At 41.4% G+C, this 21,329-nt stretch overlaps 1 protein-coding gene across 1 annotated transcript; it reads right to left on the reverse strand.

Annotated features, from left to right (window-relative positions):
* Positions 1 to 279: 279 nt before the first annotated feature.
* On the reverse strand, positions 280 to 20,866 carry LOC108267325 (BTB/POZ domain-containing protein KCTD1). The gene is made up of 5 exons (XM_017471355.3): positions 20,118 to 20,866; positions 9,414 to 9,592; positions 7,672 to 7,816; positions 4,219 to 4,524; positions 280 to 1,343 (listed from the first exon to the last, which is right to left on the reverse strand). Exons 1-5 carry the CDS (start codon positions 20,124 to 20,126, stop codon positions 1,185 to 1,187), a joined length of 798 nt encoding a protein of 265 aa, XP_017326844.1. The 5' UTR covers positions 20,127 to 20,866; the 3' UTR covers positions 280 to 1,184.
* Between the last annotated feature and the right edge of the window lie 463 nt (positions 20,867 to 21,329).

Raw genomic sequence — 21,329 nt, forward strand, 5'->3', positions numbered from 1 at the left:
TGCAGTACATACGGTCACATACGGACACCGCCTTGGGTTGTTGGGTGTGTTGTTGTGGAGAAAACTAAAGCAAAGTGTTTCTCTACTATACATCTTCAGGACCTTGACAATCAGGAAATATATTTAAAAAAAAACCCAAAAAAACACTGAAAGACACTCGTAAGAGTTTACCATCAACAGTAAGAACTACTGTCCGCTTTTCAAGCCTGAATATTTACCAAATATTACAATTTCTTTCCCTGTACATAGCATAATAAGTGCAAGACTGATGCGCGAGGATGATTTTGGAGGATTTATTTTAAATTGCTTGCTACATTCTTCGTGATTCGGGTAGTCGGATGTGGCGTGCCGCCGAAATGACTTGCTCAGCTTTGACAGCTTTCAGAAGGAACCTGTATTTAATGTCATTACAAATTCAGTCAAAAAGAGGTTTGAGGCCAAAGAGGAAAAAAAAAACAAACAAAACAAAAACTACTTACAAATAGTAGATAAACATTATATCTGATCATAAATTAACAGTAAATAAGTGGCGTTTTGTTCGATCTCATTTAAAACGTGAATTTTTTTTTGATACATCTCATGTTAGTCTTATAATCCTACTGAGTAAAAGTAAATACATACGCAGAATGCATCACACAACAATCTTCAATGACCAACTTCAAAAGAAAGTTTATATGAACAAAAAGTACACAATCTTTGCTTGTACAATATAATATGAAACAAACAAACAAACAAACAAACAAAAGAACATCCCAATGCGTTGAGATCTGTAATATAAACCTATTTATGACATCAGGAAACAACATCCATGGGTCAATTATATGAAATAGCAAAATATATGCATATTTATATATTTATATATATACTGTATATAGCATTGCAAAACAGAACATGATGTCTTAATGTTTGCATTGAAATTGAATGTATGGAAAGGGACAACGTTTTTAACACGGTCCTCATTTGGACAGTCTCAAAGGTCATCAAAGGTCATATATGTCAAATCTTCACCAAAAAAAAAAGTTCCCTTAAAAAAAAAAAAAAAAAAAAAAAAATCAAATCATTTCAAGTGTCCTAAAGAGTTCAGCAACTGCTGAAATCTCTGCTCTCTCTTCTTTTTTCTTTTCTTTTTTTTTTTTTTTTTTTTTTTTTTTGGAAGTCTGTGAAGCAGTTACTAGGCTTGGCTTCTAGTCCAGCTGTTCTTGTTTTATCCTGTTAGTCTGGAGTCCTCGCTGAGATCTCCGGAGCTCTCGCCGCAGGACATACTCACTGAACTGGGATGAGTCGACTCCGCCCCCGCACGAGCCCACGATCTCGAAGCCGCGCTGCTGTAGTCGCTCCAGGACCTGCGACCGGATGCGACCGCACAACATGGTGACACAGGGTGACAGAAAGACACACCTTTACATGGACACTCACACACCATCAGGCTTTAGAAATATATTCATATGATAAATATATTGGACTTTTCAAAAGAGTGAGGAATCCTGAACACATTTTCCAGAACATACAGGATATTGGAAGTATACTATGTACTCAAGACTTTTCCCAATGATTCGTCTGTTAGGACGCAACATATACTACATGGTGTGAGACAGAAGACCGACAGAAGAACTTCGGCACATCCAATTACCTTTAGATAAATCATTTAAAGCACATCATTTGTAAAGATGAATACAGACTATTATTGTGTGCACTGAAACATCTCCAGCTCTCACCAAATGAGCCAAAATCTGACTCACTTTGGGACTCGAATGGTACTAATTGACTCAGTTGATTCACTGGGAGTTGAATCTCAGGGCCTGTTTACACTAGAGCGTTTTCATTTTAAAACGCATAACTGTTGCTACGGTTACGCCCGTCATCTACACTACTCCCCGAAAACCCCGTTTTAGCGTGAAAACTTTCCGCGTAAACGGACCGAAACGCAGACTTTTAAAAAAGAAGGCGTGGCTTCGCCCACATTCACCCTCTGATTGGGTTTTCTGGATCGTTGCGATTCCTTCCCTGATTCGTCAAGCGCCTAGCGTATGACCGTTACGCTACCTTGATCGTATACACAACAACACGGAGACTGAACCGCAAGCTTTGCTGGCTTTGTCGTCATTCTTAGCAGCGTTTGTATTGCGTGGTTCTGGTTCAACTCTGAATTCATTCATTTGCAGCAAGTGAACAAAAGTAACGACTCAAAGTAATGACTGATGTCCATTTATTTACCTGACTCATGAATCATTCATAAACTAAACATGTCTACTTATAAAAGTATTACAATGCAACGCATCTTTTTCGAGTTTCTTAACACCAAGCATCTGTCGCGTTTTTCCTGCCTGGAAATGAGCTCCACCCCATCAGGAAACATAGCTGCACAGCGCCGGCGTATTTTCCTTTAAAGGAAACCTGCAAAGCACATGCAGCTTGAACAGAGCTGTTAAAGGCGTGTGTTAAAGGGGGCAGTGGTGGCTTAGCGTTTAAGGCTCTGGGTTACTGATCAGAAGGTCGGGGGTTCAAGCCCCAGCACTGCCAAGCTGCCACTGTTGGGCCCTTGAGCAAGGCCCTTAACCCTCTCTGCTCCAGGGGGCGCTGTATCATGGCTGATCCTAGCTTCCTGACATGCTGGGGTATATGAAGAAAAGAATTTCACTGTGCTGTAATGTATACGTGACCAATAAAGACTCATTATTAATATTTTTATATCATTGCACTTGTATGTGGCAGAGCGCTGTAAACTTGCAAACAGCCCCTTTGATGTAAAGTGTAAACGTTCAGAATGACATACACGTGGATGTCAGATACAGGGCTGCGCTAGGCTACGTTGATTAGTTAATGACATTTACTACGAATTTGTAATCATGTGACCTGATAGAGTGGTTCATAGGAAATCATTGCAAATCTATCATTTCCCAAATCAATAAAAGAAAATTAAGAAATGTACTAAAACAGGCTGAGTGTCTGCTTTTGTACGAGTGTGTGTGTGTGTGTGTCTTTATGTGTCGTGTATGTCCTTGTGGGTCCACAATCATCACATTCCATCAAAAGGCCTCAGGGAGCAGAGCCTGTGCAGCATGGAAGCACAAAATCTCAGAGCCTGAACTTCCAACCCCCCAAACCTCCAGTCACTCCAGGCTGCCTGTAACCCCCCTTCCAAAACTACAAAGGTCTCGCTCCTCTGCATCACCCTCCAGACACACACACACACACACACACACCCTGGCTCCATTAGGCCCAGATACAGCATCCACTGCAGGCTCACTTTAATAACCAAACAGGATTACGGGCTGTGCCTGAGGACTACCTACCAGCATGTGTGTGTGTGTGTGTGTGTGTGTGTGTGTGTGTGTGTGTGTGTGTGTGTGTGTGTGTATGAGTGAGTGAGAGAGAGAGAGAGAGTGCGTGTGTGTGTGTGTGTGTGTGTGTGTGTACGTGTGCATGCATGTCGTTATGTGCTGCTACTGTTAATTTCACATCTCACTATCTCTTGGATACAGATGAAGGTAGTATTTAAAAAAAAACAACAACATCAACAACAACAACTTGTTGTCGTGGTAACAGTAACTGCAACATTTTAGTACATTTTGAGATCTGCACAATATGCAAAAACTAACGAATCTAATGCTATGGGAACGCACATAAGTAATGGCAGAATGTTTTTTTTTTTTTTCTAACGACAATTTAAAGCCAGTGGAAACATGTCCTCAATCCAAACAGAACGTCTCTCCAAAACATCCTTGTACAAAAAAAAAAAAAAAAAAAACCACACCTAATGAACTTTAAGTGAAAAACTTGAACAAACTTGGGTTGAACAAACAGCCATGAACAACAATCATGACTAAATAATGAAGGACACACAAGTGTTTTAGCTAACACTAAAACTAGCCTTTAAGTCACGTAGCTAATACAAGTAGAGATCATGTAGGCTTAGCAAGAATACAGCAAAACAGCTCAAGCTACTAGCTAATGCTAGCTAGCTATGCTATAATGTTGCAACGCAAGCTAGCAACAGTTTCAAGCCTTTAGTTGCTTAGCCATGTTCTTCTCTGAATGCTTTCTTTTTCACTACATTCCTCACACAGAAAGGCATTTTCAGCAACAATGGAAGTGGAAGTTTCAGTCCAAGCTCAGCTATCATCATAATTCTACTCTTACCCCATTACGATTCCTGATTGGATAATACAGCTGGACCATGATTAAATGTTTAGTTAGTGATCTAGGCCACGCCCTCACCTGAACAGAGTTGAGATGGCAGTAGCCGTTTAGTGGGAAGCGGATGACGTGTGTGGAGTCGTGGTTCCAGCCGGCGTTCACAGAGTTACACATGACGTCTCCGATCTCTGGGAAGATGTCCTCGATGAGGGCCTTGTCTCCGCTCAGCGTGATGCGCTCCCCCAGGTCAGGCGCCACGCGCACCACCACACACTCGCATGGACACGAGATTCGGTTGAGCTCCCGCTCGTGACGCCAGCGCTCCAGTTCTGCCAGCATCGGCTGCAGCTGGAAATACCGCGCCTCCTCATACAGCAGACTGAAGTCCTGCATGGACAAGATCAGTAAAAACATCTTAGATGAGTGAACAAAAGAGGACTCTACGAGGCTCATGGACTGGTTGTAGCAACAAGACTTAGGTCTTAGGTAACACACATCCAGCTAATTCCAGGACAGATTCCATGGAGCTTGTTTGCTAATTCAGAAGATGTCACAAGGACATTTTGGATCATAGTTCGTAGCACGGTTGTAATATTCTGCATGGTTGTCATATTTATTTAGTTGTTGATTGTAGTTGCCCTGTGATGGCTTGGCACCTTGTCCAGGGCGTCCCCCGCCCTTGTAAGTGGTCTGCGCTTTTATCCAAAGTGCTTTACACTGTGTCTCATTCACCCATACACACTCACACACCTGTGGTAGCAGAGCTGCCATGCAAGGCGCTCCATTGGGAGCAACTTGGGGTTCAGCGTCTTGCCCAAGGACACTTCGGTATGTGGAGTCACGTGGGCCGGGAATCGAACCGCCAAACCTACGATTAGTGGACAACCCGCTCTACCACCTGAGCCACAGCCGCCAAATATTTGGCTAGTACATGAATGCAAATCAGATCAGAAGATGTTGAGGAGTCAGTACAGCCTTATAACCCAAGTCCCCTGGGATAGGCTCCAGGGTCCCCGTGACCCTTTGCAGGATAAGCGTTATGGAAAATGTATGGATGGATGGATGGATGTTGATTGTAGTCAGGCTTGTGCTAGTGGCTAAACACCACCACCAAATAGTAGGCTATGTCAACTAATCACGGGAGGGAAGTTGCATGAAGGAAACTTGAGCTCAAGTATGGCGAGGCTATCTTTACTCAAGTAGCCCAGTTGTAAACTACGGTGGCTGTAAATTCAAGCTGAGCTACAGCAGCCAAATTATTGACAGTTTCTATGATAACTAAACGATGGTGCTATAACAAATCGATGTTTTAGGATAGGGACCCCTGCTGGACGGACACGGTATGTTTTCCTCAAGATGTTCATTTTTACTTTCTCCTTCGCAACTCTATTTCCAGTTACATTCAATGTTAATGTGAAAAAATATCTGTGAAATAAATTAGTTCGTGGCATCACTTGCATTATAGCAGCTATAAACAATCGTTTCCTCACTTTGCTTCCCTCTGTCTCGACATAAATACAGTGGTGCTCGAAAGTTTGTGAATTTTCGGCATAAATACGACCTAAAACTTCATCAGATTTTCACACAAGTCCTAAAAGTCAAAGAGAACCCAATTAAACAAATGAGACAAAAATATTAAACTTGGGTCATTTATTTATTGAGGGAAATGCTCCGATATTATATTGGAGGGGTAAAAGTATGTGAACCTCTAGGATTAGCAGTTTAATTTGAAGGTGAAATTAGAGGCAGGTGTTTTCCATCCATGGGATGATAATCAGGTGTGAGTGAGCGCCCTGTTTTAATTAAAGAACAAGGATGTATCAGAGTCTGACCTTCACAACACGTTTGAGGACCTCAGAAAAAGAGTTGTTGATGCTCATCAGGCTGGAAAAGGTTACAAAACCATCTCTAAAGAGTTTGCACTCCACCGATCCACAGTCAGACAGATTGTGTACAGATGGAGGAAACTCAAGACTTAACCTCCCCAGGAGTGGAGACCAACAAAGATCACTCCAAGAGCAAGACGTGTAATAGTCCACGAGGTCACAAAGGAACCCAGGGTAACTTCTAAGCAACTAAAGTCCTCTCTCACATTGGATAATGTTAATGTTCATGAGTCCACCATCAGGAGAACACTGAACAACCATGGCGTGCATGGCAGGGTTGCAAGGAGAAAGCCACTGCTCTACATTAAGAACATTGCTGCCCTTCTGCAGTTTGCTAAAGATCACGTGGACAAACCAGAACTCTACTGGAAAAATGTTTTCTGGATGGATGACATCAAAATACAACTTTTGATTTAAATGAGAAGCGTTATGTTCGGAGAAAGAACTTAATCCCATCTGTGAAACATGGTGGCGGTAGTATCATGGTTTGAGAGTTGTTCTGGCACGTGACCAAGTATAATATTTTTGCCTCATTTGTTTAACTGGGTTCTCTTTATCTAACTTGAGAACTTGTGTATAAATCTGATGACGTTTCAAGTCATCATCAGATGAGTCAAAATAGAAAATTCGACTTTCAAGCACCACTGTAAGATTTCTTACAAAGAATCCAAACTCCTGTCCTGAAGACTGAACTTTATAGTGTTACTTCTGCCTGTTACAAAGCTCTGACACTGGAGACACCTTCAAAAAAAAAAAAAAAATCTCAATGAAAACTTCACCATCGCTATTATACACATGTTTCTTGGTTAAACATGTTTATTATAAGTCTAACAAGGTTATGTGGAGCATCTGCTGTAGAAAGTCCTTGTGACTTAGCTGTTACTATAGAAACGATAACATATTAGAACAAACACGCTAATATTAACCTGTGATTTGCTTTGCAGCTGGAACTACTAACCAATCCATATTGGAGAATTTAGCAGCACTGGGGTATAATCAGCAATAGTGAATCACTCGCAGGAAATGCAACATGCTTAATACATATGAAAACAAGACAAGAAAACCACTAATGAGGTAATCGTGAGGCGAATAAACAACGACCGAATAGCCACGAACTCTCCAAGAATCTCTGAATACATGTAGCCTTTCTGTGAACCAGAGCCACTCTGGAGTCTTTGCTTATTTTAGCTGACATAGTTTCCCCATGGACAGACCATCAGATAATGGGATTATTTGTTTTCTCCCAAGGCGAATTTGTAATTAAGGGCCAAATGACACACAAGAGCAAGCCACTGGAATGCAAATGCGTTTTATGGCGAGAACAAAGGCTGTAATGTGCACGTCTGATTACAGAACACTTAGGGTTCACTATACACGACGTTGTGCATATGTATTGTTTCAATCACGCCGTTCTGTTCAGCAACTTCCTCGCCACGAACGCTTGTTCTCGCCATCTGTGCATTATGCTCAGCGGATCATAACGTTTGACATCATCTACCATCTATCATAATGGCTGCATCCATCAGTGGAACAAAAGCTTTAGATAATATATATATATATATATGATGGAGACACATCATCGACCCCAGATCTCATTCTCTCTCTCTTTCTCTCTCTCTCTCTCTCTCTCTCGCGCGCGCTCGCTCACTTTGAAGTCGTCAGGGATGAGGAGCTTGGACGTCCTGAGGAAGTTGAGGATGTAGCGGAACATGTGACCGTCCCTGTCGATGAAGTAGTGCTGTTTCAGGCTGTCCAGAACAATGGGCTCCGTGCCATCAAAAAGACGGCCAATTCTGCTCCGAGAGAGAGAGAGAGAGAGAGAGAAAGAGTTAACATAGCCTTATTATAAAGTAGACTTTTTTCTTAGGAGATTATTTCTGCTGGATTCATATTTGCTGCTAATAATAATAATAATTATTAACAGACCACTGTTGCGTTAGCTTTCCCGCACAACACTGTTCTGTTGTCTATTGTCCCGCATGTCCATTGTACTGTGTGGTTATTGTTTTGTGCGTTTACTGTCCTGCACTCATCTCACACGGTTCTGTATTTGCACTGTATGTAGTCTTGCATACTTTACTGGTACGTTTTGCACCACGGTCCTGGAGAAATGACATTTCATCCCAATGTATACAACAATGTATACAGAGGAATGACAATAAAATCCCACTTGACTTACAATTAATCACAAATATATAAATAATTAATGAAATTAATAAATAAAACAGCTCAGTGTAGTTACAGGAACAACAACAACAACAAAAAAAAATCTGATTGAAATGGTAGACGCTCAGCGTGAAGAGGGTACAAGGGCCATCTGGCTGAGGAAGTGGCCCCTGGCCTCAGCGCTGGGCTTGCGGTCTGGCCTGAGCGCTCCGGCTCCCCAGCCTCCAGATGGATCTCGTATCCTGTGGCCTGCTACGGCTGCACACAGCCTCCTTTTTGTTTGTGCAGAAATGTTTTCTGTGGGCTAAAACGTTTCCAGCTAAAACTAACAGGCATACCAAAAAAACCCTCTGTTGATGATTTTGGATGGAGTGGAAGCAATTTACAAAAGGTCTATTATACTGCCTTATGGCCGTAATGGCATTTAGGCGTGTTAGCCAGTGACTGTAGTTCATGTTTTTACAGCATTAATAACGTTTTGGTCTGAATGCAACAATGACTTTAAAATACACCCGATGAACTGTTTTTCACAAGCCACCTTCAAATGAAATGACGTCTGGGTGCGTGCGAACTGCGTCAATCTCTGATAAACGCGCTTCGACGCGGCGCTACGGCGAGACGACGTCATGCTGACAGGGTTAACGAGCGCGACAGGTGACCGCATCATATCCATTTCACGCGAGTTATCCCAGGGTCCAAAAATGATCTCCACCCCTTTATCATTAGCTAGTTCCCTTTAAATGTTCGTTTATTATATTACCGAATCAGTGGAGAGAAATGGTTAAAACGTGGACATGAAGCTGGTGCTTTTCAAGAAATGAATAAAGTAAATAAAAGCCTATAGTTCGTTGATTGAGATCGCTATTAGAGTACAATAAACAGTAAAGCCCTAATCCGAGGTTAGTTAACATCACACTGTGGTGTCGTGGGTCACGGTGGATCCGGAGCCTATCCCGAGAACACTGGGTGTGAGTTCCAGGGAATACACCCTCATTCACAGCATAGCGAAGCCGGTTCCAAGAACGTTTTCGGAGGGAAGAGGAAACCGGAGAACCCGGAGGAAACCCAGACAAATACAGGGAGGACTTGTGAGACTCTAAACGGATAGTAACGCGAGCTGCGAGTAAGGACAATACTACCATAAATGCTTAACACCACTATAGAAAGATCTTGATGTCAAAAAGAAGATCATTTTCATATATATAAAAGACTCTTGAGCCTCACCTGGACTCGGGGTACTTGGTGAGTGTGGCGAGGCTGCTGGTGTACATGTGGCCGCCTACGTCGATGTGCACAGGCGCGTTGGACTTGGTGAGTTGCGCTGGCGTCGGGATGCCCTGATTACTGAGAGGAGACGCTGGAGACCTGGTGATCATCGGCCTGGACATGCTGGAGCGATTATCCTTTTGAATGACGGAACAGCGACAGGAAAACAAATCAGTGAAAGTCCAGTTGGTGCTACGGTAATGGCCAAATTTTTTTCTTAGGAATGGCGATCGGTTTTGAGGGACACTGACAAATCGGTTTCAGTAGTGAACTGAAATTGATTATAGATTATAAATTGTATATAGATTACAAACATCAGGTCAGAACAGCGTAAATATTTAAGTAACGGCACTGTGGGGAAAAAATGGACACAACTTGATTCTTTTTTTTTTTTTTGATATTGGAGCAAGAAAACAGGCAGGAATGTCAAGCAACATGTTTTCTGTACATTTCCACCTCAACCCGCATACTTACTGTCATCGATAAACATGAACGAAGCATCTTGTAGCTGAACGCTGCATTGTTATGCGTTTAAATGTTGTGGGACATCCCATCCGTCACACAAGTAACTTCCTGTTCTCACGTACGCTACGGCAGCTACAAACAGTTATTCTCTCTCTTTATTTCTCTCGTGAATTTAGTAAGACGAGAAACAGTAGCGTATCATGATACTGAGAAAGCAGGAAGGTCCGATAAATCTCCACCTTGAAGCCGTTCCCGTAGCGGGAAAACGTCCTGCACCAACACTGGAGACTCCTTCCATAAATGGTAAATGGCGCACTTATATAGCGCTTTTATCCAAAGCGCTTTACACTGTGTCTCATTCACCCATTCTCACACACACACCAGTGGTAGCAGAGCTGCCACGCAAGGCGCTAACTTGCCATCGGGAGCAACTTGGGGTTCAGCGTCTTGCCCAAGGACACTTCGGTATGTAGAGTCACGTGGGCCGGGAATCGAACCGCCAACCCTACGATTAGCGGACAACCCGCTCTACCACCTGATCCACAGCCGCCTACAATTTTATAAATTTTATTAATTGTTTAATAACGACACATTTAAAAAAAATTTGTTCCCTGTACGTCTTAAATGGTGTAGAGAATCCACCATACCACTCCATGTTTGTTACTATAGAAACGATAATCTATTAGAATAAACAGATTCATAGACAGTATGTAAACCCGTGATTTGCCAGTGCTTTTTACCACGGAATCTGTAACGTCAATTAGAAAGATCTCCGTGCGTGAGGTGTCCCTGACCCACTTCTCAACATGCGGCTACGTTAGCGACACGGTGAAATAAAATAAGACACTTTGCAGGTCACAATCGCCTTCTCTTCACCGATCAAATGGAAAATTATAGTGCAGCTGTTCTCATTACATTTATTACAAAAAGAAAAGGGGGCGGGGTGGGGAGGGCGGGAGAGAGAAATCAGAGCTTCTTAAAGCAATCTGTATTTTGATCGTGTGCTTGGTGTTGCAGGTTTCACACCTTCATTTCTCCCTCTTTACCAATTAAGCCTGCCTCAGAGTGAAGGCCTTCAGCGAGCACGGCTCCATTTGCATTGCATTTGTGCTGCTGCTGATAAGAGAGAGCTCCATCAGAAACCATGCGTCGCTTAAGAAATGCAGTGTGTGTGTGTGCGTGAGAGAGAGAGATAGAGAGAGAGAGAGAGAGAGAGAGAGAGAGAGAGATAGAGAACGGGGGGGTGGGGGGGTGGGAGAGAGATCAGGAGAGTTTGCCAGGGATGCCTCAGGGGGACACACTGCTGCTCTTCAAAACACAGACCTGAGTTAAGCTCCAGGAACAAGGAATGGGATCACACTCACAACGCAGGTAATGTTTTTTTTTTCACTATTACACTTACATCCTGCACTCCTACTGCGTGTGTGTTTGTGTGTGTGAGAGAGAGAGAGAGAGAGAGAGAGAGAGAAAGGGAACCCTGTCGCTTCAAGTTAGTGAGTGTGGAACAACAGGGAGTTTTATTGTGCGAGAGAGTAAAAGTTTTCACACATAGGTACTGCAGTCGTATTCTTCCTACACTATCAGATTTCCTCATATATATATATATATATATATATATATATATATATATATATATATATATATATATATATAAGGGAATTTTGATAATAAAACTCCCTGTTGTTGCACACGCCAGTCCATCACAAGACACCAACACTTTCACACTCATCCACACCTAAGGGCAATTTAGAGTAGCCAGTCTACTGTATCTATGGGCATGGAAAGCGAAGAACCCAGAGGGAAACTCACACGGACATGGGAGATCACACGAAACTCCGTACAGCGAGTAATACGGGCTCAGGATTGATCTGGGGACTCCGGAGGTCCCCGTGAGGCGGCAACACTACTCACTGGACCAGGGAATTGAATGAATCTGAATGAACTGTACTCAGAAATGAAACTGAGGAAAATATGAATGGATTTTGTGGAAATGTTTGACGGGGCATTATTGGGTCCGAATGATACGATTAAAGTCGCGTAATATATAAGCAAGGCGCTGGTCTTTTTGGAGACCACAGTTGCACAATCGAGACGCAACATACCCTAGGTAGCACAGTAAAAATGAGGATAATGCCATGGTAACTACTATAACAACCATCATTACCCTAAGAAACCATAATGGAAAACCATTATATCTTAAAATATACTTTTAGAATACCTCGATCAGCCATAACATTAAAACCACTGACAGGTGAAGTGAAGAACATTAATTCTGTCATTACAGAGGCACCTGTCATACATTAGGGTGGGATATATTAGGCAGCAAGTGAAAAGTCAGTTCTCGAAGTTGACGTGTTGGAAGCTGGAAAAATGGGCAAGTGTAAAGGATCTGAGCGACGTTGACGAGGGCCAAATTGCGATGCTTAGATGACTGGGTAAGAGTGTCTCCAAAACAGCAGGTCTTGTGGCGTGTTCTCAGTATGCAGTGGTTAGTACCTACCAAAAGTGGTCCAAGGAAGGACAACCGGAGAACCGGCGACAGGGTCATGGGTGCCCAAGGCTCCCTATTGTGCGTGGGGAGCGAAGCCTCGCCCGTCTGTCACATTGTTGCAGAACAAGTACACCCCTTCATAGCAACGGTATTCCCTAATACCAGTGTCCTCTTTCAGCAGGATAATGCGCCCTGAGACACAGCAAAAACTGTTCAGGAACGGTTTGAGGAACATGACTAAGAGTTCACGGCGTTGACTCGGACTCCGAATTCCCCAGAACTCAATCCGATCGAGCGTCTGTGGGATGTTCTGGACAAACAAGTCCGATCCATGGAGGTCCCACCTCACATCTTACAGGACGTAAAGGATCTGCTGCCAACGTCTTGGTGCCAGATCCCACAGCACACCTTCAGGAGGTCTTGTGGAGTCCATGCCTCGACATGTCAGAGCTGTTTTGGTGGCACAAGGGGAGGGGGACCTACACGATATTAGGGAGGTGGTTTTAATGTTATGGCTGATGCAATTATTTGAAATTGCCCAATTATTTTGATGAATATTTATGACTTACACTTTAAACCTCAGGCTTCCACACAACTCAATACTGATTCACAAGGAAACTATACAATATTTAATGAGACTGAATTATATATGTGAAATGCCCAGCAATATAAAGTATTCACATATTTCTACAGTAACAACTTACACGGGGACTCGTACAACAGACGCGCCGCATAACCCAAGTGTAATAATAACCAGATTTCAAAAGACAAATGTATAATCATTGATAGGGAGGAGTTTTCCGTATAGAAACGGTTATTTAATATATTTTATGGAAGGAGTCTCCAATTTCAGTCTTTTCCAGCACGGGAAAAACAAATCTCCAGGACAGAGGATATTGCGCTGTGCGGTTTAGCAGTAACAGGACACGAACTTGTGTGGAGCGCCTGTCGTACGAGTCCCTGTATACGTTGTGGGTTAAATTACTGTGCATTTCACATACGGTGTACTTCGCGGATGTTTCCCACCATTAGATCGGCTACGTTTTCAGAAAATCACTTGTGGGGCATTTGAGTAAATACACAGCTGAGTAAAATGAAATCAAAGTGCATCCGAGAAGATTCTCAATATGAGATTAGTCAGTTCTGTTTCAAAATAAATCAAATGGCTGGGAGAGATGATGACTCAGAGAGAGGTATTGTATATTGTATACGATCCAGATGAACTGCAGGAAATAGATGATGTCTGACAACCAACACTGTGTAAAGATTAACCAGCAGCGATGAACAGAAGCGTCATGTGGTAGAAGACACACACACACAATTAAACAACAAGTGCAACCTGGTGGTTTTAGCTGCCTCTCTTCATCTCCAGAATCCGACTGAAATACGCGTGTCTGAGCTGACGTTTGTCTGGCTGACCTTAATCTTACTACTACAGCTGCGCAATATCGATATAAATATCGATATTGTGATAAACTGACACGATACACTTTACCAGCAGATGTAATTCTCAAGGAGTCGATCAGATGTCCGCCAGTAAGATTCGTTCGCAGTACGACTCACATTTAAGACAAGATCGATCGAAGACATTTTGTTTGCAAAATAAAACGATACAAGAAATATTTGAAAGAAATCAATACCGACGATAAATCTACACGCGAAACAGCCAGACGAACAAATAATAGCAACACAAAAACATCGTTCAAATTTTGTACTGAGTCTTTGAAAATGTTCTGGTTTTGCAGAAGAATCGACTTGCCACTGTGAGGAACTATAATCGCTTAGTAACAGTATCTAGGGGCGGGTGATCCAATTAAAAAAAAAAAAAAAAAACACAATTAAAAAAAAATCACAATTTTTGAAGGCCTTTCTATAATACACGATATAAATTACAGTATAGGTTTGCTCACAAACTGGCAGCAGTACAGCTGTTTATATATATATATATATATATATATATATATATATATATACACACACATACATAAAGCAATCTTAAAGGTACCAACTGCTTCCAGTCAATTTTGTAACTATTTTTTAAAAAGCGAATGACATTTAAAAACAAAGATTCATCACAATATCAATATTATATTGTCATATCATATCGCCCAGCCCTCCCGATCTCTCACCAAAGTGAATTATCGATATGAATTCACTTTTGTGAGATATCAATATTAACTTAGGTCATACCCTGGACTGAGCGTATGTATCAGCTGCGTGCCAGTAAACCCCGTTCCTCATTCCTCGTTGTTATCTTCAACGTGCCCTTGTTGACTTCAAAGTATGAATCGCTTCCATCACACTTGAAGCAAGAAGAGAAGAACATCCAGATGAGATCCCCTCCCCCCACCCCCCCAATGTGTTTCTGTATATAAATGGGACAGCAATAAAAATCTACTTGACTAGACTTAACTACAAAATCACAGCACAAAGAAGTAATTAAGTTGCCTCAGATGCAGTAGGTGTCTACATATAAGTTTAATAAATAATAAATAAAATAAATAAAAATATAACAAAATATAAACACCCCAAATAAACAAAAACAACGAATAAAATCTCAGATTTCAGTTTCTTCTGGGTTTCTAGTGAAGTTGTTCTGAAAAGCTCATCTAACAAACCTTGCTCAGGCTGATAAAGCATTAAAAGAGCTCCAGCAGAGATCCACCCAAGGGGAAATAAACAAGAAAACGTCGATGAAAGTGTAAACAGAAATTTAACTCAGCTCCTGATTGTTTAGTACACACTCTAGACACGCAGGTGATTTCTTCTCCTCTAAATCAAAGCAATAATGAGCTTGAATAATTTACTAAGTCTGCTGCAGAACACTCAGAGCACTCTAATATGAACATCAACTAGATTTAGTTCTGTTATACCACAGCACTGCTGAATTCTCCATCCTGATTGGACAGAAGGTGTTGGTGCATCTTCTGTTCTGGCAGTTCTGGCAGTACTTCCAGCTGCGAATCACAGGTTCGTTCTAATGCATGTAAATTGACATATGACATGTATCCGGATTCCTGTACAGCTGCTTTGTGACAAATGTCCATTGTTAAACGCGCTGTATAAATAAAATTGCATTGAATTAAATTAATACGCATCAACTCATTCACAGTAACTCATTCCACGTAATCTAAGCCTAGTCTTAAAAATGTATTAAAAACAATTTTTTTTTTAAAAAAAAAACAAAAAACAAGGGTTAAAGTGAGAAACATGTCATTGTTGATAATGACGCCAGTGTCAGCGCATGTTTTCCGCCATATGATGGAGGAGTTTGCATTTATTTATTGTTTTTTTGTTTTGTTTTATTAATTTCAAGAGAGAACAAAGAGAGGCAGGTAAGGGGATGGCTATAACGCAAGTGATAACTTGTTTCACAGACGTTCCCCAACGTTAAAAATGACTATAAATGGATAAAAAAGTGCAACGTCATTCTTTAATATGGCAAATTGACATATTAACAAATAAAACACTTCGGGATGTGGAGTTATTGGAAAATAGTAAATGTTGGTTTGGTAACAGTAGCTGCATCACATCCAGTGTTATTTTCCTATAACAGCATGTCGCCAAGTGTTTTAGTCCTTACATACTACTACCACTACTACTACCACCACCACCACGACTGTACTGCTACTACTACCACTACTACTAACACCACTACTGTAATACTACCACTACTACTACCACTACTACTACCACCACCACGACTGTACTGCTACTACCACTACTACTACTAACACCACTACTGTACTACTACCACTACTACTACCACTACTACTACCACCACCACGACTGTACTGCTACTACCACTACTACTACTAACACCACTACTGTACTACTACCACTACTACTACCACTACTACTACCACCACCACGACTGTACTGCTACTACCACTACTACTACTACTAACACCACTACTGTACTACTACCACTACTACTACTACTACTACTACTACCACCACCACGACTGTACTGCTACTACCACTACTACTACTAACACCACTACTGTACTACTACCACTACTACTACTACTACTACGACTACTACTATTACGAGAAGTACTACTAACACTATTACTACTACTACTACTACTGCTACTGCTACTACTACTAGAACTACAAATACTACTAGAACTACTACTACTACTACTACTACTAACACTATTACTACTTCTACTACTACTGCTAGTACTACTATTACTACTACTACTATTACTACTACTACTACTAACACTATTACTACTACTACTATTACTACTACTAACACTATTACTACTACTACTACTACTACTAGTACTACTATTACTACTACTGCTAACACTATTACTACTACTACTATAACTACTACTATTAGTAGTACTACTATTACTACTATTACTAGAACTACTACTACTACTAACACTATTACTACTACTACTAGAACTACTACTACTACTACTACTACTACTACTACTACTACTACTACTACTATAACTACTACTACTACTACTATTACTAGAACTACTACTACTACTACTATTACTACTTCTTCTGCTAGAACTACTACTACTACTACTAGTACTTTTACTACTATTACTAGAACTACTACTGCTACTACTATAACTACTACTACTACTACTACTACTACTATTACTACTATTACTACTATTACTACTATAACTACTACTACTACTACTACTATTACTACTTCTTCTGCTAGAACTACTACTACTACTACTAGTACTTTTACTACTATTACTAGAACTACTACTGCTACTACTATAACTACTACTACTACTACTATAACTACTACTACTACTACTACTATTACTACTATTACTACTATTACTACTATAACTACTACTACTACTACTATTACTACTACTACTACTACTACTACTATTACTACTTCTACTGCTAGAACTACTACTACTATTACTACTACTACTAGTACTACTATTACTACTACTACTAGTACTACTATTACTACTATTACTACTACTACTAGAACTACTACTACTGTTACTACTACTAGTCCAGCTTGTTCCCTCAGTATGCTAAATAAGGTTCCTCAAGTGTTGCGTGGACAGGAGGAGTTCTACTTGGAATAATCTCTGGAAAGATGGAAGATCACCTTCAGTGTTCCACCTCAGGGACAAACCAAAGAACCATATAGTGTTCTAGATATACCATTTTTCTAAAGGAATGAACATGTCATTTATCTTCACTTAATATTTTAGCATTTCTCTGTATTAGAGCAGGAAAATACTCAAATGTGCTGCTCCAGGGGGCAGGATTGGGATCAGTTTATCATGCTCCAGGGACAATAGCGCCCTCTAATGTGTCACCTACTATAGAGACACTTTAACACTATATGCTCAGTAATCAGGTTACGTGTAATGCAAATCGCACCTACAGGACACCAAATCTACACTCCGCAGTCTGCAGCACCCAAAAATAAATCACTCATAAGACTGTATGTCTGTAGGTTATGACTGACTCAGTGGCCTGAGGGGGAGGGAAGTGGAATTAAATAACATTACGGGCTGTGAGTCATATTACAGAATTTAATAACATCAAAGCCCATGAGGCGGTGATCAGAAACAGTAAATAGGGTTCACGTTACAACATGCTAATGTATAGACTTTGACCTTAAAGAATAATCACTTGAATGAAGGGAAAGGGAACCTGTAAGGAGATGTCTTGTGAAGTTTTTATTGAAAATTAGAGTCATTTAAAGAAAATAAAATGTAAGCTATGTCTCACTGAGGTTCCCGGGAGGCATTCATTTTCAACAGAGCCCCAGTAGAACCAGTGCTGATACACACCATATACTGGAAATGAAGGAAATATTGGTTCTGCTAGGAAAATTTGAATTCTTGAAAAAAAAAAAAAATTATACATTTCAACAAGGGTTCTGGTGGCAATTTTATCAGTTCTGCCAATGAGACAATCTGAAAAAACCCATTGAAGATCTTCCAGGTGTGTATAGGAAAACAATCTGGAGGACACCTACAAACATCTTCCAGGATCTTTGCTGAAGCATAAATGGGTCTTAAAAAGACACTAATCTTTCAATAAGAACCCCAGTAGAGCCAATAGAGACACTGTATGTGCTGGAAATGAGATATGCTGGTTCTACTGGGTTTTCACTGAAAAGCAATCTGCTTTAAAACACTATTTATGTTTCAGTAAGGTTCCTGGGGTCACCTTTAAGAGTTTTGCCAGCAAGACAATCTGGAGAAGCCCTAAAAGATCTTCTAGGAACACTGCTGAAACATAAATGGTTCTTAAAAGGATGAACTCCTAGTTCTGCTGGGGTTCTGTTGAAAAAATCAGTGTCCTTTTAACAACTATTTATGTCTCAGTGAGGTTCTCGGAGGACGTTTTAAGGGTTCCACCGGTGAGACAATCTAGAAAACCCATCAAAGATCTTCCAAGAACACTGCTGAAATGTAATTGTTTTTTGTTTGTTTGTTTAAAAAAAAAAACACACACATTTTGCAATATGAATCCCAGTAAAACCAGTAGTGACGTTCACTGTGTGGGCTGGAAATGATTCTACTGGAAATCCCGATTCTAATGAAAATTGGTGTCCTTTTAAGAGCTACTTATGTTTCACTATGAAGTTCCTGGAGGTACTTTTAAGAGGTCTGCCAGGGAGACAATCTGGAAAGCCCATAAAAGATCTGCCAGGGACCTTTGATTTGAGAGTTTATAGGAAAACTAGAAATCCGGAGAACGCCTACAAAAATAGAAAAGAATAAATCGGGCTTAAACGGATATTAATTTGCCAGCAAGAACCCCAGTGGAACCAGTACGGAGATATTTACATGAACCATATGTATTTCAATAAAGGTTCCCTGGGGGCACACTGGAGAGTGAGACAATCTGAGAAAGATTGTATAGGAAGGAAAACAAGAAATCAGGAAGAAAAGTCTGTGTGAAGTGGTAAAACTTCTGTCATAGGCTATTCAAAGTTTCCATAACTATTCATTCCTGTTTATTTCCATTCCTCATCTTCATTTAACTACACTCTCTCTCTCTCTCTCTCTCTCTCTCTCTCTCTCTCACACACACACACACACACACACACACACACACACAGTCAGGATTGATCATTTACTGTATTGTAAGAGTGTACACAGATCAATTTAAGGTCTGGAAGAGAGAAAGAGCCGTTTCTACGAGCACAAAAGCAGCGATTGAGTGGAGGAGCAGCGGCGGAAAATAGGAGCGCGCCCCCGGGCACATACGCTCCACAATGGCGCGTTTTACGCGGCGCGTCTGGAGAGAACCGGAGCCGGGTTACGGACTGGCACATGGTCCAAAGTGACTCCAAACACGAGAAGCTTCATATTAAAGTCCCTACGCCTCTGATAATGATTACATGACCTTACACTGTTCCGTTTGTGTGTTACTTATTTCAGGACTAAGTAGTTCGAGACGCAGCGTCTGAAGAAGCCTAGGAAACGACGCGACGGGAAGCCAGTGTGTCCCGGGTGCGATCGTGAATTTTTTATTATTATTATTATTTTAAATCGTTTTCATTTCTCTTATCCTTAAACAAATCGCAAGCGCAGATCCGGTTCAGAGAAACAGGAAGTGGTTAAATGCTTAAATTTTTTTTTTGTCGCGTTAGAAGTACCGTGCGCGGCACATGCGTAAAAGCGACCGCGCCTTCGAGCTTCAATCGCGTCCAAGTGAAAGCAAACAAATACCCCCCTTACCTGAAACATGGGGAAAGAAAGTTTTTCTTTTTGCACCCGTGTCTTCCCTCCGTTTTTGCGTGTTTTCGGCCCCGCGCGCTGGTGCCTCCTCTGCCCGCGCCGCGCCGGTGAGAAATGCAGCAGCGTGGCGGAGAAACACGGAGCACTAATACGGAGGGAGAGTCGCTCCGGGGCTCTGAAACCCCTCCAGGCAAAAAAAAAAAAAAAAAAAAAAAAAAAAAAGAGGAAAAAAAAAAATAAAAGTGCAGGATACAATTAGCTCATGTCTCTCAGCTCGGCATGAAAGAAAAAAAAAAATACCAGAGGGAAAGAAGAAGGGGAAAAAAAAAAACCTCCTGGCGAGCGATCAGCGCAGGCTGGACGCAGAGCAGACCTTTCCCCCTCCTTCTGTATATTTGTATATATGAACGCTAAATGGCTTAAAGACACTGCTGGTTTTTCCCCTGCGTGCCTGTCTGCCTACGACCTGCCCGTTTTTGCCCTCCTCCCCCCTTCTCCTTCTTCTTCTCTTCTTCTTCTTCTTCTTCCTCCCCCTCCTCCTCTTCCTCCTCTCCCGCAGCAAAGCCGATTTTAATCGCCATGATTAGTTTGGATGCCGCGTTGCCGCAGGCGATTAACCGCAAAATGGATGGAGAGTTTCAGGGCCAGAGAGGGAAAAGTGTGGCAGATGATTATAATTATAGTCGGAGTCAGGCATTTTGATTAAGGGGGAAAAAAAATGTAGCTCGGTTAAAACCCCAAATCGGTTAAAACCCAGTTTGAGAAGTGCGCTCCCCCCCCCCCCAAGAAAGCTTTGAAGTGTGCGCAGAGAGAGAGAGAGAGAGAGAGAGAGAGAGAGAGAGAGAGAGAGAGACTTTTATTTCATCTGTTTAGATAAATTACTAATGTAATGTTGCATTTTTTTTTCTTGGACATAAATAAAGGATGACAGGATGGAGTGAAGTTCATTATCTCACTCTTAGTCCATCAGATCCGTTTCACTACGTGCTCCCTCAACCCCTTCTCTCTCTCTCTCTCTCCCTCTCACACACACACACTCACATTTCTCCCTTTCTCTTTTGCCCCCTGCCGGTCAATGTCAATAGTACAAATACATCTGGAGAACACTTTAGAACCAGTGAAGAGGTTCATGCGGTTGGGAATGTTTAAGGAAATAAATGGTTTATCTAGAACAGTGGTCACCAACCCTGTTCCTGGAGATTTACCTTCCTG

Source organism: Ictalurus punctatus, chromosome 7 (assembly GCF_001660625.3).
Source record: "Ictalurus punctatus breed USDA103 chromosome 7, Coco_2.0, whole genome shotgun sequence".
In the NCBI taxonomy this organism is placed as follows: domain Eukaryota; kingdom Metazoa; phylum Chordata; class Actinopteri; order Siluriformes; family Ictaluridae; genus Ictalurus; species Ictalurus punctatus.

Coding starts and splice junctions, on each gene's coding strand:
- LOC108267325 (XM_017471355.3), bottom strand. Junction 7,817..9,413: donor ACCAAGTACCCCGAGTCCAG/GTGAGGCTCAAG, acceptor CTCTCGGAGCAG/AATTGGCCGTCTTTTTGATG. Junction 1,344..4,218: donor GCCATCTCAACTCTGTTCAG/GTGAGGGCGTGG, acceptor ATCCGGTCGCAG/GTCCTGGAGCGACTACAGCA.